Below are 17,783 nucleotides of genomic sequence, written 5' to 3' on the forward strand. Positions count from 1 at the left end.
CTAGGGCTCTCAACCTACATAGAACACACATTATTTGTTAAATACCCTGCCAGACTATTATAACATCTAAAGGTCTACTTGAACAATGCAGTGCTTTTCGAAGAGCATAAACACACACACACACACACACACACACACACACACACACACACACACACATGCATGAATGTATGTGTGCATGTACACGCATGTGCGCACACACACACACACACACACACACACACACACACACACACACACACACACACACACACACACACACACACACACCACACACACACACACACACACACACACACACACTGCCCAGCACCATACCAGTGTCACCATACCAGTACATTTCATAACAGCGCATTTCTATGTTCTGCAGTGAAAAAGAAACAAAGAAAAGGTCCTAATAAAATCGCTCCCTACGATGTCATTGGGGGTAATTATATCAAAATAAGTGATTTTCAGCCAGGGGGAGGGCATTATTACATTAGTAGACACTGGTATGTTGCTGTAAATAATGAATATAATGTTTAAAAGGTGGTGAAGTGTCCGTTTAACAACTCTAAATGCTAGTGCAATCACAAAGCTCACCAGAGAGACTTCCTCACATCTGTTCCTGTCCAACATTTGTTTTCGCTGTCTCCTGAACCAATAGAGCCCTCCAATGGCATCAGAGTGCCGCCACCCATAAAAAGCAATGTAATGTCAGAGCCCTGATTACTATTACGATTAACATAAAAACCACATTGTTTCCAAAGCACTTCAGAATAAATTTGGCTGGTGCAGATGAAGGACTTGCCAAAGACAACCCTCAGCAATGCTGTTTAACAATACCACAGACTAGATACTGCTGAATCGCCATCAGGGCCAGACCATAACTGTGCCTACGATGATGTGTGGATCCAATTCACAACTTGATAGGTCTGGAAGAGAAGAGAGGAGGGAAAGAGAAAGAGCTTTTCTTTTGCTTGAATGTGTCCTATTGCATTTCCATATGTGCAGTATGTCTGTGTGTATTTACAGTGTGCGTGTTTACAGTGTGTGTGAATGTGTGCACGTGTGTGTGAGTGAGGTATAACTATCTCTGAGAAACCAATGTGTGCCTCAAGTTCTGACCCCTTATGTATTCCCATTTCCCACCCCTCCCTCCTTTATTCTGCAATCTTCTCTACCATTTTTTGATTATGGATTGCATGACAACGCCGTCCAATCCCATTTCACACACCGAAAGCTCTGCTACCTGCAGCCATTTAGGCCTAAGTGACCGCTCCATCTCATCCTGCCGCCATTTACATGTTTGGGTCTCATTATGACATTTGTAAGGCAGGCAGGCTGCCACACAGTGTCTGAATGAGCGAGGGGGAATTTCCCTGACCAGATTAGTATTCACCTTTGATACGGGAGCGTATTGCTGACCCAGTAGAATGGGATTCGGGGTGGAGGGAGAATTGAGTGAGTTTTAAAGTTAAATCGCGGCGGTGCAAAGCCTTACCTCCAGAGAAATACAAAATGTGCAACATGACGCCGTCCTCCGCCCACAAAAACGTCCCCGTCTCGCAGATAGCCAGACACAAGAACAAGCACACACGCACGCATGGATGAAATGGCAAGAGAGCTGTTCAAATTGAAGAAAAATGATCTCAGCATTTTACCAAAATATTGTTTTTATTATGAGCCACTTTTATTCCAACCACAGCCATGCCATTTTCATTCATGTAAACTATTACTGTCAGGTCAATGAACATCAAAAGGTATTGCCATAATTATTACCATATGAAATGCAAGTCAATACATATTACGATAGTAAGTCTGTCTGGCTGCTTTACCCATATCGCATTACTGCCTGTGTGTGACTAGAGAAGAGCTACCCACGTGGAATCAAATAGCTATGCCTTGCCTCGGCAACCCTTCTCATTAAAAAAAGAAAACATTTCCCAATGTCATACATTATCTGAGGGCAAATGCCATTAGTTCACATCCAATCATTGTTTGAACAGCTTTAATTATATAAAAAGAGCCAGGGTAAATGAAAGCTCCAGAGCAAGCCTAACTATTGATGCTTCTGAAGTACGATGAGACTTTCAACCTAATGTCAGATCCACTGTAACTAGGAACACACACACACACACACACACACACACACACACACACACACACACACACACACACACACACACACACACACACACACACACACACACACACACACACACACACACACACACACACACACACACACACACACACACACGCATTAACCCCTTACACTCATGGAAATTGGCATACCGGTATATGGACAGGGCCAAATTGAAATGTTTCTAACAGAAAAACTATACACAGAGTACAAAACATTAAGAACACCTTCCTAATATTGAGTTGCACCCACCACCTCCCACTTTTGCCCCCAGAACAGCCTCAAATCGTCGGGGCATGGACTTTAAAAGGTGTCGAAAGCGTTCCACAGGGATGCTGGCCCATGTTGACTCCAACGCCTCCCACAGTTGTGTCAAGTTGACTAGACCTCTCCGAACTGTGCACAGGTCTAAACTAATTTCAATGCACTTTTTTGACTGAAGGAAAATAGCCATTGTCACAGAATGGCACTTGACCCAGAAAGATAAACTCAGCTCTTCCTCTGTTCAATCGTTGGGAATCTATTGAGTTCAATATCATTACATTTGCCATTTTTTATGTCCGTTTTTTAGAGACAGACATGCATGAAATAATGAATAAATTATACAATCAATTTGACTTTGTTTTTACCAATCTAACTACATAACCACATAACGGTAATAATTTATTTGAAAGGTAAATCTTTATTGATAAACTGGGTAAATCAAGATGTAGCCTAGGTCTATTCACAATATAGGTGAATGCATATTATTCAATAGGAGTGTGATTTTATGGGGCTACAGGTGACAAGCAATCCCTTCCATTTAGGACACATTTTATTGGCAACTGATAGGAGACATTATTTTGTTGTATTGATCAACAACATATTCATAGAAGAAGCAATCTATTTTATAAAAGTGTGCGTTGTCTCTTTAAGAAAGTGATCATTTGCGAGGCAGAATGTGGCTGTGGAGTCGAGTGGAAACAAGACGGGAGGCAAGGGAGGTAAAAAGTGAATGAGTTTTTACTGGCAAGAGAGACAAAGTGGATTAATAAAGTTTTTGGTGACAATCGGCTTTGAAATCAGCATCTTTTGCGTTATGGTTTGCATATTATCACAAACAAAGCACTAGGGTAGTGAATTCTGCAGTAAGCTAGCAATGAAAGTTAGCCTACAATTAAAGCTGGAATCTACCAGTATCGTCTTGCATTGTAAAAGTGTTCCAGCCGTTACGGACATTGTTTTGTGAACAGTAATGAACAGTTTCGACATTTCTACATGCTGTGTGGCATTATTCAAGTGTGTTAACTTCTGTGAAGAATGAGTGGGGAGCTAACAATGCAGCCCAGACAGCTCTAGCAGTGAATGAGTAGGTGGAGCAGGCACGTGCTATAAAGGGCCTGCGCTGATAGACAGACTTGATCCTCTCAATCACATGAGACACATTTGACAGAAGTACTGAAAGTAACAAAAACGTACTACCGAACCATTTTTTTTGTATCGGAAAAGTACAGAAGTTTCTGTATACCGTGCTGCACTAGTCAAAATCCATACAGCGCTTGTGAACCAGAGAACCTGAGCTCTGACGTCATGTGTAGCACATTACTGTACAGCCACTGGGTTCCAAGGCACTTATCAATGACAAAAATCGTACATTTTCAAACCATATACGGGATGACGGGCTGTGAGTGGAAAGGGCTATCGCCACCATGAAAAATGAAATATTAGAAATCTCGCTGAGTGATAAGACATTCAAAGGGTGCTTAATGGACCTAGCCACAGATATACTCCCCCTTATCTTTCCCCCTTCAAATTACACAAGTCTCATTTCCTACTGTCCTTATCGGCATTAAGAAGAGTGAACGGGGTGATAGCGCATCAATACACATGCTCTAATTACAAGGCAGCATCCAGCTGCCCACGCCTCCTTACAACATTGTCCAAGCGCTGGCCCAACATTGTCCAAGCGTTCCGAGGGAGAAGAAGCACAGAGCACAGTCCTGGCCTTGCCTGCTGCACACAAGGCATTCAACAATCAAATGGAGGAGGTCAGAAGGTCAAAGAGGACAGGTCACGCTGATGTTGTTGTGGAGATGTTTAGTTCCACTGCTCTGTAAATTTTGATTCCTGGTTCAATCTGATTCATGTGCACTGGAGTGGGGGTTGTGCTGTAGAATTCTTAGACGTTCGCTATTCCATATCAGTTACAGGAGCTCAAATACCCCTACTCAGTACAGTAGCCATCATGTCCGTTCAGCCCCAGCCTTGCTGAGATACTGTCTGCGGTGATATTCCCTGCTCAGTGCTCAGGCCTGGCAGCAGCTACAACCAAAACGCATCAGGAGGGGGGCATTCTGGAAAACTGTCTTGGCAGATGAGACAGGCAGACCTGCAGCCAGCCAGCCACCAAGCGTTGAGCTGGATCACACTGTATATGGCCCTAATCGATGCAAAATAAGCTCTAAATGTGTTTGTCTAGACCAGCCAGCATGTGCAAATAAGGTGCTGTCCGTTTCGGTTAAAGCGATACACAGTAACGAGAAGAGCAATGTCCAAGACCTCCTCCAATCTCCTGTCCTCATTTAGACCGGGGCAGTTTCTGGAGTGGAAGAGAGGTCAAGTGGCCATTGCAAGGAGGGCTGCTGGTGGGTAGAGTAACCTGCAGATCAGCAGGTTACAGTTCACCTTAAATCATCATGATGACGTGTGTGTGTGTGTGTGTGTGTGTGTGTGTGTGTGTGTGTGTGTTAATGTGTGTGTGTTGTTCCATATGCTAAATGCTTCCTCTATTTTTGTAACACTGTTAAAGTTATGCCAAGCACATCACATCAGAATAAAAATGTAATTTAACACCATTATCTTTTATAAGCAGTGTTCATCAGCATGGACAGTTTTCCAATTGAAGTGAACGCAAAGGTGCTGTCCATAAAAGCCTGTCGCTGCATATAGTTACCAATTAATCAGTTACTTTCTATAAACAACATCAAAACTGTGAAACCATTGAATAGCTCATAAACTTTCTTTGGAGCGTTCCAACTATGATTGTGAGCACAGACATATTAACTCGAAACCTCCTTCTTGCTAGAAGCAGCACCATTATAATCCTTCATATACTGTACTTAGCTGAGGACGGGGAGCAACAGTCATTTGAATAACAATAGGTTAAAGTAATGCCATTTGTTACCAAAAGAAGGGGAGGATAAAATATGGGAGGGAGGCCAATTCCATCCAATATGTTGTGTCAGGGGAAAAGAAGCCCCAACAGACTATTGGCTGACTACAGCAAAGCCGTTGATGGTTCAAATTAATGGCAGGCTGTGCAGAACTCATTATTCAGGGCGAAAACAATCTGCATCACATGCCAAATTGTTAGCAAGCTGTAATTTGTTATGGATGGTGACTATTAAAACAGTACCCAGATCAGAAAAGAGACCTCGTCGTTTAATCAGGATCCCTATGTGGCCCGGAATTTGTCCTGACCTTGTGACCTGACCAGGATAAACTCTGTGCCCTAAATGTTCTTGATCAGGTCGTATGGTCAGGAATAACTCCTGGCCCTGGTGTTTGGTTTATTCGGCTCCCCATTAGCTTTTGCCGATGCAGCAGCTATTCCTCCTGGGGTACACAAAAAAAACACTGCTAGGCAAGGACTGTCACACAAAATACAACAATATACAAACAATACAACAACAACAAAAAGATTGTGTGTGTTACAGTGTGTCTGTGTCCCCTCACAGTCCCCGCCATCTTTTTTTTAAAAAGCTGTTTACTTGAGTAATTGGAGATGGAAGGGAGTTCCATGAGATCATGGCTCTGTATAATACTGTGCATTGCCGCAAATTCGTTTTGGAATTGGGGACTGTTAACAGACCCCTGGTGGCATGTCTTGTGGGGTATATATGGGTGCCTGAGCTGAATGTTAATTGATTATTCAGACAATCTGGAATTTTCATTACAGTAGTACTTCTCATAAAAACCAGAAGAGATGCAGTTAATCTCTCGTCAACCCACAACCAGGAAAGACTAGTATGCATGTTGTTGATGTAAGTTCTGTATGTGCAGTTAAGGGCGTGCTGCTCTGTTCTGAACCAGCTGCAGCTTTGCTAAAGCTTTCTTCGCAGCACTTGACCAGATTACCAGACAGTAATCAAGATGGGACAAGACCAGAGCCTGAACAACTAGTACAGTTGATTTTTGTGTCATAAACACAGATATTTTTATGACAGACATATGACAGACCATCTTCACTACAACTTTGTCAATATGACTTGACCGTGATAATTGAACATCCAATGGTACACCTAGGAGTTTAGCTTCCTCAACTTGATCAATGGTCACACACTTTGGGTGATGACATGAAGAGTGTGGAATCTCCGCGTACATAGTCATTCTAGCTTTGTGTAAGGCCAGTGGCAAATCATTTGTAAAAATAGAGAAGAGTAACGGCCCAAGGCCAAACACTTATTTCAACCCACAACTCAACACTTCAGTGGTACTGTCATACAACCACAGACAACACACACGGCCTGATTATTCATCCACCCAACAACTTCGTATGAAGAAACCTACTTCCTATCATACCAACAGAATGGCATCTGAAATGAACCTGTGTATTCATTTGATTTTCATAATTGTCTAAATGTTATAATATTGTTCAACTGAGTGAGAAACTAAGTCACCTTCTAATCCAAAGGATCATTTATCCCCAGGTGTCCTCAAGCAGCTTCAAAACTCTTTGGAAATCTCCTCTCAGACAGTGCAAAAGGAGAATTGATTCTATGTTCCGGCACAGCAGACTGAATGAGTCTCTCAGTCAGAAACCAGAAGGCGTAGTGATGCTGATCTCCTACGCATACATGGGAATGGATTTGTGCTCCTCTCCATATGCATCCATCTTTAAAACAAGAGTGGGCGAGCCAGAGGTCAGAGTTAAGCATGGGTAAAGTGGCTCACAAATCGTTAGTGGTGCCCTAACCCTCATCGTTATCACGCAGTCTGACACCAACACAAACATGGTGGGGTTGTGGGTTTTTTTTGGGGGGGGGGATTGTGTGTGTGGGTTTATTTGTGTGTGTATGTGTGTGTGTTTGTGTGTGCGCGCATGCGTGTTGGGGTTGGGAGAGTCAAAACATGCATAATTCCACCACAATGATGCCAACAGATAAGGATGAGACAAAGAGAGTACATGTACACAGTCTCTCCTGCTTGCCATTGGTATACTCTCAATACAGATGACTATCCTCCCAAAAAGTATTTCCTTTAGCCACAGTATACATAGTTTATTAATTTGCATGTTTTTGTTATTAGATGGGTTTTGTGCACTACGTGGTACAAAGGTGTATTCTAGGACTTAAAATCCCACGGCTCTAGGCATTGGGCGGAATCCAGATTGTCATACCTTCATATTGACCTTGTGCCGACGCAAGATGTTCAGTAATACCAGCACTGAACAAAAGGGGCACTATTTTCAAACCCCACTGAGCTAACTAGCATTAGCGCAATGACTGGAAGTCTATGGGAATCTATTAGCATGCTATGCATGTCCGCTCAGCATCACACAGTCCGTCTCCCCTACAGGCTATAGAAGTGCATCTCTCAATAGATCCTCTTTCTGTTGGCTTACGACTTTGGAGCCTTTGTCATGGTTGGATACTGACAAATCCAGCTTTTCCCTGCATTCTGCTCTCTGTAAAGGTCTGTCCTTGCATATTAAACATGTGGGAGCACTAGAGCAATAACATGGAGAGGACTTTGGCTCCCAGACTATACCTTATGTTTAGCCCCGTCTAAAAATGCCATCATGGTTGACAGTGATAGACACACACACACACAGGTTAAAAGGGGAAAAAAATACTGTCACTGATGAAGATGAACGATCAGACTGCAATGCTGTAAATGAATGAGTCAGCCTTGCCCTCCCTACAGACACAGGCCTAGTGGGCTATAGTACACACACAAAGAAGGCAAGGGAAGGACTAGAGCTGGAGCTATCCATGGTGCTGAAACCAAGAGCATGCATGCCACAGCATGTATCTTCAATCTGAGTAACTCAAATGCAAACATATTTTATAATATAATTTGGCATTCCCAAAGGATACTGTGTGCAGGGGAGACTGGATCTGTCCATGGTTCTGAAACCTGGAGAGTCAAGCTACAGCATATCTTTCAGTTATTAACACAAACAAACATATCGCACAATATATTGTTATGTAGAGAAGTAGATTTAGCAAGGCAAGGGGATAACTGGAACTGTCCCTGGTGCTGAAACATGGGGTCCAGCATGCTACAACATGTAGCCTATCTTCAATTTCATTTAGGTACAAAAACAAACATATTTTAAATAGAATTTGGTGCTCATAAGGAGGCTAGGCTGGGGGTGGTGGAACTACCAGTGGTGCTGAACCTGGGAGCTCAGCATGCTATGTGTCTCCTATTTCTCAGATTTACTCAAATACAAACAAATCGGTGTCTTCAATAAGATGAGATTCAGCAGGAAGCTCCAGAAGGAACTGTCCATGGTTCTGAAACCTGAAAGGTATCACGCTTTGAGTCTCCTATCTCTCCGATTTGTCAACATATGACTCAACAGTCAACACAGCAAGGGTGCACACCATCTCTTCTTTAATGAACCCAATACCAATTACTATCTTATAATATAATTTGGTATTCACATACTATAAGGAAATAGGTGCTATTAGTAATCTACCTGCTGTCTACTCCATGAACCAAAAGTTGTTATACACGTAATAATCTAATGTTATTCATATCTATATTTATATTTGTATCTAGGGGCTAATCCAAACAGAAACAAAAGCTCCTTCAATGAAATTGTCCTTCTTCCTTTCATTTAGCATTCTGGTCACAGGTCTACGAGAGGGACTCTCTAGCATTAAATTCTCCTAAGCCAAGTCAAAAGAATCTCATTAAATTGCTTTCAATATAACAAACCATAACTGGATACCAATCCCCAGGGAAAATTGTATTGGACCGTCACACTTTTAGTGGACTAATCATCTCCACACAAGCCCCAAAGTGCTGAATGAGAACTGCCTACATTATTCGAGCTGGAGATTGCTAGTGTGCCTTTCAGACGAGATGATGGTTCTCGCTTTGCCATCTCTCAAAACTCTCTTTGATTGTTTGCCCCTGTGTCATTCTGTTCAAAGTTGTAGATTTATCCTCTAATGGTTTCTTGTCTTGTACCTGGCAGAGATTTGACTGTGGCTCATTTGAGGGCAGACAGTGCCATGTTGGCACTACTTTATTGCGGTCCAGGCAGTGGTTCAGCTCAGAGGTGAATACTGTATCATCTGATTACACTGTGCTGCAGAACTGCCCATGTAGGATATCTGAGATGATCATACCACAGCTACATAGACTATGACCATTTCTGAAATAAATGCTTGTTTTTTTCTAATTGTAACATTACATCTATCCAGCATGACTTGTATATGCAATGACCACACTAAAAAGTTTGGGTAGAGTTTACAACTTGTTGAGATCACTAGATATAGTATTAACACAGTTGTTGTCATTCTGTACATCAAGGCAGCTGTGTTCAAGTTTTTGGGGGTGATCCAAACTTGCTTCAATGACCATGCTGGAGTCACTAACATCAGTTTATAACACATTACAAGATAACATGTGGTGGTAGACAACACATGACAAGAACAGTTCCAGCTTACCATGAGGAGATCACGCAACAAGTTCAGTAATACAAAGTCAGACAGGAGGGAGAAATCATACCGCAACAGAGAGTGCAGAAAAAAATAGTGATGTCACGAGTCCGTAAATAAGGGTCCTTTTCTCGGGCACTGCAGATACTACTGCGGGTGTGGTGCCTGCATTAGTAAAGCGCGCGCGGTCTCCACGCAAACACAGGAACAATATAATCTGCTTTCATTGGAGAGACCAGACGGCAACAGCTACCCGCCCACCACAACTAGCACTTCCAATTGACGTGCCCAGAAGTTCAAATCATGAATCTGTTGTCAGGTCTATTCACTAAATTGCCTTGCGATCTCACCTTCCTTGTGCGCTGACTACCACCATCCCAATACAGCTTTGTAATCAAGCGAAGTGAAAAGAGTCTCCCCTAGCCCAGGTGGTATATTAAATACATAGCTTACATTGCCACAGCCCACGCAATGACAATATGACATCTGCGCTCAATCTGACAACAGCTTGATATTCCATGCACACCATCCCTTGCTCTCATTATGCCGCTTTTTCTCCCGTCTGCTTTGTAACCGGCATATTTCTACCCACTGGAATAAGAACGAAATTAAAATATTCCGATAAAAGCAACTCGGGAAGACACCAACATTCCACAGAACACCACTTTCATGCACTGAAAGGACTAACCTCCCAATCTAGCGAATCCCACTCTTCGGTAAACATCCGGAGGATTTCTGTCCTTCCAAACGCGGACTAGGCAAAGAGGCACTACGGAATGACTGAGCGATGCGATGCCATTGCGCTCTCGGTATTATCCTCATGAAATCAATTTGAATAGGGGACGTCGACTGGAGAAGGTATTCGTAAATACACACCGCGACGACACCACGACCAACTTGAGCGAGATAGATTTAATGATAGCTTGCTTTACAATCGAACATTTCGGTGGAAGAAGGTTGCAACCAATTACTACACCACTTGCGCTTGACTTGCAGGCGAATACTGACAAGGCGCTCGTTCTATTGAGCATCGTTTCGATTTGAGCTGCCGTACTGCCTTTAGCAGAGGTGGCAGACAAGAAAACCAACTTCGTATTTCCAAAATGTAGAAAAAACGAGTAATACAATCCTCAGCCATGGTTCCATTGCGCATCTCCCCATTACATTTTCCTCTGTGGGAATAGGCTACAACAATAAAGCAAGATTTTGAAAGGTCCCTTATATCACGAAGTGGTTGGCAAGGCACGTGACTACTCCTTTGTGCAAAATGATGTATTGGATTCATTATAAGCAACAAGCCGCGAGATAGCCAGGGAAAGGGTGTCCTGTGAGAGGATTGGAATAAGGTCACTTCTGTACTCACCATTAGCACCGCAAAGTTATTGTGATGAGTGCAATGAATGGTGGTCGTGTTGCCCGTGGAGCCTGTTATGTGGCACCCCTCTGCCCGCCAGCCACCGTGCCCATCGAGCAGGTCAAAATCCCAATAGGCTGCAGTTGGGTCTACACCCAGCGCGAAGTGCCTGAGAGCAATGGTAACCGAGTGCACGGCGCTCCCGATGCTGCACCCATCTGCAAGAAAGCAACACATTAAATTAGGGAAACCAAGTGGAAAGTCTAAGTGCAACATCCAAGAAACGAACACACTGTCACACACACACACACCCACACACACTTTACTGTCCGACAACCATACATAATTATTAATTCTGCCTATTTTCATAATGTATATCTATCTTTCATTGACATGTTTGTGTTTAAGATTTAAAAGCTATTAAACATCTGCCACAGATATCATCAGGAGGATGGTAACGACAATATATTATAACATGAAAAGAAATAGCACGCATATAAAGATTTGTCAAATGTGTTGTGAATTAGGCTATGTGTTTAGGATAACAAATATTTAGACATAGTTGTGTTTTTAACAAACATATGTAATATGGATCAAATCTCTACAGGCTGCGCACTTTTTCATTTTTGCATGCATGTGCGTGTCCCTGTGTTTGTCGACAGCCGATCATACTTTTAGACAACGTTGACATCAGAGCCATGATGATCAAATGCATGCATTTCCTCTTACCTAATTTGGTGAAAGCAACTGGTGTCGAAACGCTCCTACGTTTTCCATCATCTGCAAGGTTTGACGAATTCCCTGTGCAAGGAAAGAGTTTCCCATTTCGAAAGACAATAAACTGCAGCTTGCAAGTCGAGTTATCAACAGATTGCAACGCAGAGGGGTTAGGCGTACCAGCCAGCGGTAAATGGATTGCGGCGACTGCCACGGAGTTCTGCGGATGGAATAAAAAAGGACAAAATACAAATTGAATAATGCCATTCGCTAGAGAGAGGCTGAAAATTATCACTCCAGTAGCTTGTAAGATTGACACATTGCCTCTCTCTCCAATATTGGTAGCGAGCACAAGTAACCATGGGAATGGGTTTCACTCGGTAGGCTACGTCGTCTGAAGAGCTCTCGTGCGCCTATTTGGTAAGGTTTCCTGCCGCAGAGGTGGAAATGGTTCTTAACATCTCAGCTCGAGGGCACATCAACACTGCAGCGTTGATTTAAAGAGACAACCGGCCTCACTTTATCTTCCCCCCACAGCCTATAAACGCCATGGAACCCCCTGAAAATGACATTTTGTGAGCTCTGGGAAGGATAGACAGTTTCTAAAAAAGTATAGTGGCATTACATTGTACGTGGGTGTGGTTCCAGAATGGATTGAGTGCACTTAGGTGGACCAGACCCAGAGCAAGCACTCCTCATATCTGAGTTCATGTCTAATCAAATAAAAAGGTCCCAAAGTGCTAGTCATCAGCTTAGGGGCATGGGAGAACGTAGCCTACACATAAGTGAATGTGCTCTGATTAATATGTTCCTGATAAATGTTTAATAAAAAATTATACATTATTATGACAACATAATTTCATATTTTTGCAATGGAAATGGGTTTCCACTCCAGTACGACAAGATATACCTAGTGATGTGTTTTTATCCATCCATTTATTTGGACACCCTACTCATTCGTCATTGAGAGCATTCAGGGAGAATAACCAACACAAAACACTGTTGGGTGAAACCATGATTCTACAACAGAATTCAAAGCATTGAAACGTCCATAGGTGCATGAGGTCTGTTATGGATGTATGTGACGTCAAAGGAGCCCGGCATCAGCTAGTCCCCAGGGAAAGAGGAAGAGTTGGTGAGGCAAGGGAAGGACAAACTGTCCGTGATGCTGAAACATGGAGAGATTCCCATCCTATTCCCATCCAATTCCCATTGTTATTTCTATTTGCATCCCAGATTCACAGATACTTTAAGTAATGGATATTATCTACATAGGTCTATCATCCAATTCTCTGGCAATGAATGGCTCTCCTCAGGCAACGTGGCCTAACAAGATTCAAAGTTCTTCAGCTCTCTGACCATTACATTACCCTGGAGCAGGCCAATCCTGTAAAGTGACATGAGCCAACAGAATACTTAAGCACCATCTCTTCTCTTTACAACCAACGTGTGTAAGGAGCCCATGCTAATTTATGACCCGGGTTTGTTAGCTATTTGTTTCTGCATTGACTCGCACTTGAAAGGCTATTGATTTTCATCCTGCAGAGAGAGATGAATCTCTGCCTTGAAATTTATGTTACATGGTTTTCCTCCAGAAAAGCTTAAGCAAGCAGTATATTTCTCAAAAGCACTGGGATACAGGCATCCCTGACCGTGTCAAAGTGGATTTGATCGGTGACGTCATCAGGGACAGGTGAAGGATACAGTGGAATCCTTGAAGGAGTGGCTCAAGGATTTGGGCTCCTATTCACAAAGTGTCTCAGAGTAGGAGTGCTGATCTCGGATCAGGACCTCCCTGTTCATATATAATCTACTCCATTATGATCTAAAATACTAACCTGATCCTAGATCAGCAGTCATACACCAATACGTTTTGTGATGGGCCCAGATCTCAAACAGTGAGGAATACCAGGTGACCTCACCTCACAACACAGATCCTTTCAAATGCCACAACACTGCATGAACATCTTATCGCACAAGCCCATCCTCTCTCTGCAGCTTTTCATCCTCTTTATCAGCCTTTTTGAAGGGATTTATAGCCTAGAGGGTGTGCGGTCTGTGGCATGCACAACGCCTTGCTTTAACAAACGCTCTAAGTCCGTCCGGAATGGCCTAAGAAGGTAGTAAGGCTACATTCGCATGAGGAACTCGCTGGGGACTTCACACTTCAAAGTTGATTTTGCCTGGGCCCACCGTGTGATCCGTGTGATCTTGCCTGGGCCCTTCCCCTTTCTGAAACATTGCATGCTTTAGTCTTACAGATGTAGGATTTTAATTTGAGACAGTTTGCTACCACAAGAAAATAATCCTGCAGCAACAGGAAATGTGAATTATTATGTGGATTATAATTAATGGACTGTCAAGTCTACTCCTGCTCCTCCTCTCCAGCATTCGATGTCGCCGGTTTACTCACCACCGGCCCTGGCTACCCATCATAGTTTCTGCATTGACTAGCACTTGAAAGGTGTAGTGCTTTGAAAGGCTGGTCATGGCTCACATCAACACCATTATCCCAGAAACCCTAGACCCACTCCAATTTGCATACCGTCCCAACAGATCCACAGATGATGTAATCTTCATTGCACTCAACACTGCCCTTTCCCACCTAGACAATAGGAACACCTATGTGAGAATGCTATTCATTGACTACAGCTCAGCGTTCAACAACACAGTGCCCTCAAAGCTCATCACTAAGCTGAGGACCCTGGGACTAAACACCTCCCTCTGCAACTGGATCCTGGACTTCCTGACGGGCCGCCCCCAGGTAGGTAACAAAACATCTGCCACGCTGATACTCGGGGGCCCCTCAGGGGTGCGTGCTCAGTCCTCTCCTGTACTCCCTGTTCACTCATGACTGCATGGCCAACACCATCATCAAGCTTACCAATGACACAACAGTGGTAGGCCTGATCACCAACAATGATGAAACAGCCTATAGGGAGGAGGTCAGAGACCTGGCCGTGTGGTGCCAGGACAAGAACTCTCCTTCAACGTGATCAAGACAAAGGAGATGATTGTGGACTACAGGAAAAGGAGGACCGAGCACGCCCCCTTTCTTATCGACGGGGCTGCAGTGGAGCAGGTTGAGAGCTTCATGTTCCTTGGTGTCCACAACACCAACAAAGTATCATGGTCCTAACACAATAAGACAGTCGTGAAGAGGGCACGACAAAGCCTATTCCCCCTCAGGAGACTGAAAATATTTGGCATGGGTCCTGAGATCCTCAAAAGGTTCTACAGCTGCACCATCGAGAGCATCCTGACTGGTTGCGTCACTGCCTGATATAGCAACTGCTCGGCCTCCGACTGCAAGGCACTACAGAGGGTAGTGCGTACGGCCCAGTACATCACTGGGGCCAAGCTTCCTGCCATCCAGGACCTCTATACCAGGCGGTGTCAGAGGAAGGCCCTAAAAATTGTCAAAGACTCCAGCCACCCTAGTCATAGACTGTTCTCTCTGCTACCGTAGGAACGGTACCGGAGTGGTATCGGAGCCCCAAGTCTAGGTCCAAAGGCTTATTAACAGCTTCTACCCCCAAGCCATAAGACTCCTGAACACCTAATCAAAGGGCTACCCAGACCCCTCTTTTACACTGCTGCTACTCTCTGTTTATTATCTATGCATAGTCACTTAAACTCTACCTACATGTGCATATTACCTCAATTACATCGACTAACCGTTCCCTTGCACATTGACTCTGTACCGGTACCCCCTGCCTTGCTATTGTTATTTTACTGCTGCTGTTTGATTATTTGTTACTTTTTATTTTCAATTTTTAACTTTTTTATTTTTGTACATTTTTTTCATAAAAACTTCTTAAAGCATTGTTGGTTAAGGGCTTGTAAGTAAGCATTTCACTGTCAGGTATATTTATGAAGGTAATACGAGACATTAAATTGGACAGGACAAGTTATAATGCCTTCCAATCCTTCCAATTACCACATACATGCATGGCTTTGTATTATAACTTAACTCAGTCGGTGACAGGTGGTTATATAAGATTGTTAGGGGTTTGTATGCAGATAAGAGTTTCAAAGAGTGTCCAATAGGTAAAAAGTTTTGCTGTGTTGTATGTACCATTACCATATGGTCCTGTTCCTTTATGCACACGTACGAATGTCCTATATGTACACAGCACAGGGGCTCAAATGCAGCATATGTGGCACTTTCATTTTGTTTGCTGTCGTGGACATAAGCATGGGCATTAGTGTTTTGTCTTGTGGGTTTCCCGGGAGACAGGAATTAGATCAACCATTTATCTACAATATGACAACATCCAACTCCCATGATGCTCTGTGGCACAACCCCAATACACCACATCTCCTCCCCACCTACTTTAATTGTCCCCACTATGAACAACAGTCCTGAGAAGGTGACTTTAAACCCCTAGGTGACAACTGCTGGGTCAGAGTGTCACCCAGTAACAGTTCTGGACCACTCACGACTTGTGGTTCTGTCAGTGTTGCTTTTCTCAACAGTAACTGATCTGTGTGGCTTTTCCAGATGACGTCCTCTGCAGTCTGGACAGTGTAGGACACAGGACCAGTCTGAGCAATGACTGTAGCAGGAACCCACTTTGGTCCGTTGAGGTAGTTCCTAGCATAGCAGTTTCTCCAGGATTGAAAGCTCTGTCCTTTGCTCTCAGTTCACAACATTTGACTTGACTCTCCTGTTGACCTAGGACTGTCTCCTTTGAGTTTGGATGTTTGAGTAGGTGCCACATATGCTTCAAAAATAATAATATATATAGCACTCTGTTGTTATTTCCCATCAAGCGTTATTCACACAGTGAATCAGAAGCTCAGAGTGTGCCCATGCTTTACACTGGCCCAGCCCTCAGGTCCACAAGGGATTATGTGCCATTTCTGATAGCCGGAAGACGTTTACACCGAGAGGCCCAACAAACAATAGGAGAGAGTCAGCTGTCTGTATGAACTCTACTGCCATGTAATCATATAACTCAAATTAATGTCAAGCTAAAGTGCCAAAAAAAAATATCTTAAGAGTGTCAAATCACAGTGCAGTTCAGCAACTTGACATAATCAGGTGTCTCTGTGCATAAGCCCGGGTTCCTACCGCCACCATGAGACTGCTGACTACGGGAGCAGAGATTTATATTGCATAGGCAGTTGGTATTCATCTTCCTCAGTGACAAGCTTTGGAGGAGATGTCCTCACCTCATTGGCTATCAAAGAATGAGTGACCAGGAAACAGATACTCTAACCTAGCAGTGACTCATCCTCATTTTAGTCTGAACCAAATGTGAGTCAGAGAAAATGCATCATTGACTTTGTTCGCTTGTTTATATGTTTGTTTCTGAAAGACTAATGTCATGCACAATGTTTACTGATAAGTATAATAATTACATTTTCTTACATGCAGCATAATGAGAACATGGGAATTCCTTCTTAGAAGTGTTTTCTAGCAATTTTTAGGCTGCAGCCTAAATTTAAAATGATGACTCCACATCAAAATGTAATAATTATTTCAAGACGATTGCCATGTTTGAAGCTTAAATGGCCCACCACTCTTTAGTTGTGTTCAGTGTTGTGTTAGCATTACTCACCTAGTGAGAAAAATTAAAACAGGCTACATGGTTTCCATGCCAACCAGCTGCTTCGCCCAGACAAGGTTTGGATTGAGAGCAGATTGGAGCGAGGCAGGAAATACAACTGGCTCTGTGGAGACAGAACACTGTGCCTGCTTCGTCTTGGAGACAGATTCCTCTTCTTACATGGTCTTACGCAATTCTGAACTGTCTTCCAAAATGTTTCTCTCACATTTGAGAGAAATACACTATAAAACGACCTTAGCACACATTTAAATATGAGGTAAATAACATATTGTTTGATTAATCCAAAGGCAAACTGTTTTAAATGAATAACAGTCTAAGTAAATCGGAATACACTGTGCCTGGATTGAGATAATCAT

At 43.2% G+C, this 17,783-nt stretch overlaps 1 protein-coding gene across 2 annotated transcripts in view; it reads right to left on the reverse strand.

Annotated features, from left to right (window-relative positions):
• The window catches only part of adgra1b (adhesion G protein-coupled receptor A1b), a 287,261-nt gene that overhangs the window by 57,098 nt on the left and 212,380 nt on the right, over positions 1-17,783 (reverse strand). For both annotated transcript variants that reach the window (XM_014200102.3, XM_014200092.3), the window contains exons 13-14: positions 11,864-12,071; positions 11,144-11,352 (exon numbers count right to left, since the gene is read on the reverse strand). In XM_014200102.3, coding sequence (XP_014055577.2) covers positions 11,144-11,352; positions 11,864-12,071 — 417 coding nt within the window. The remainder of the gene's footprint in view (positions 1-11,143; positions 11,353-11,863; positions 12,072-17,783) is intronic.

The sequence above is a fragment of the Salmo salar genome, chromosome 01, assembly GCF_965601325.2.
Source record: "Salmo salar chromosome 01, fSalSal1, whole genome shotgun sequence".
NCBI lineage: Eukaryota > Metazoa > Chordata > Actinopteri > Salmoniformes > Salmonidae > Salmo > Salmo salar.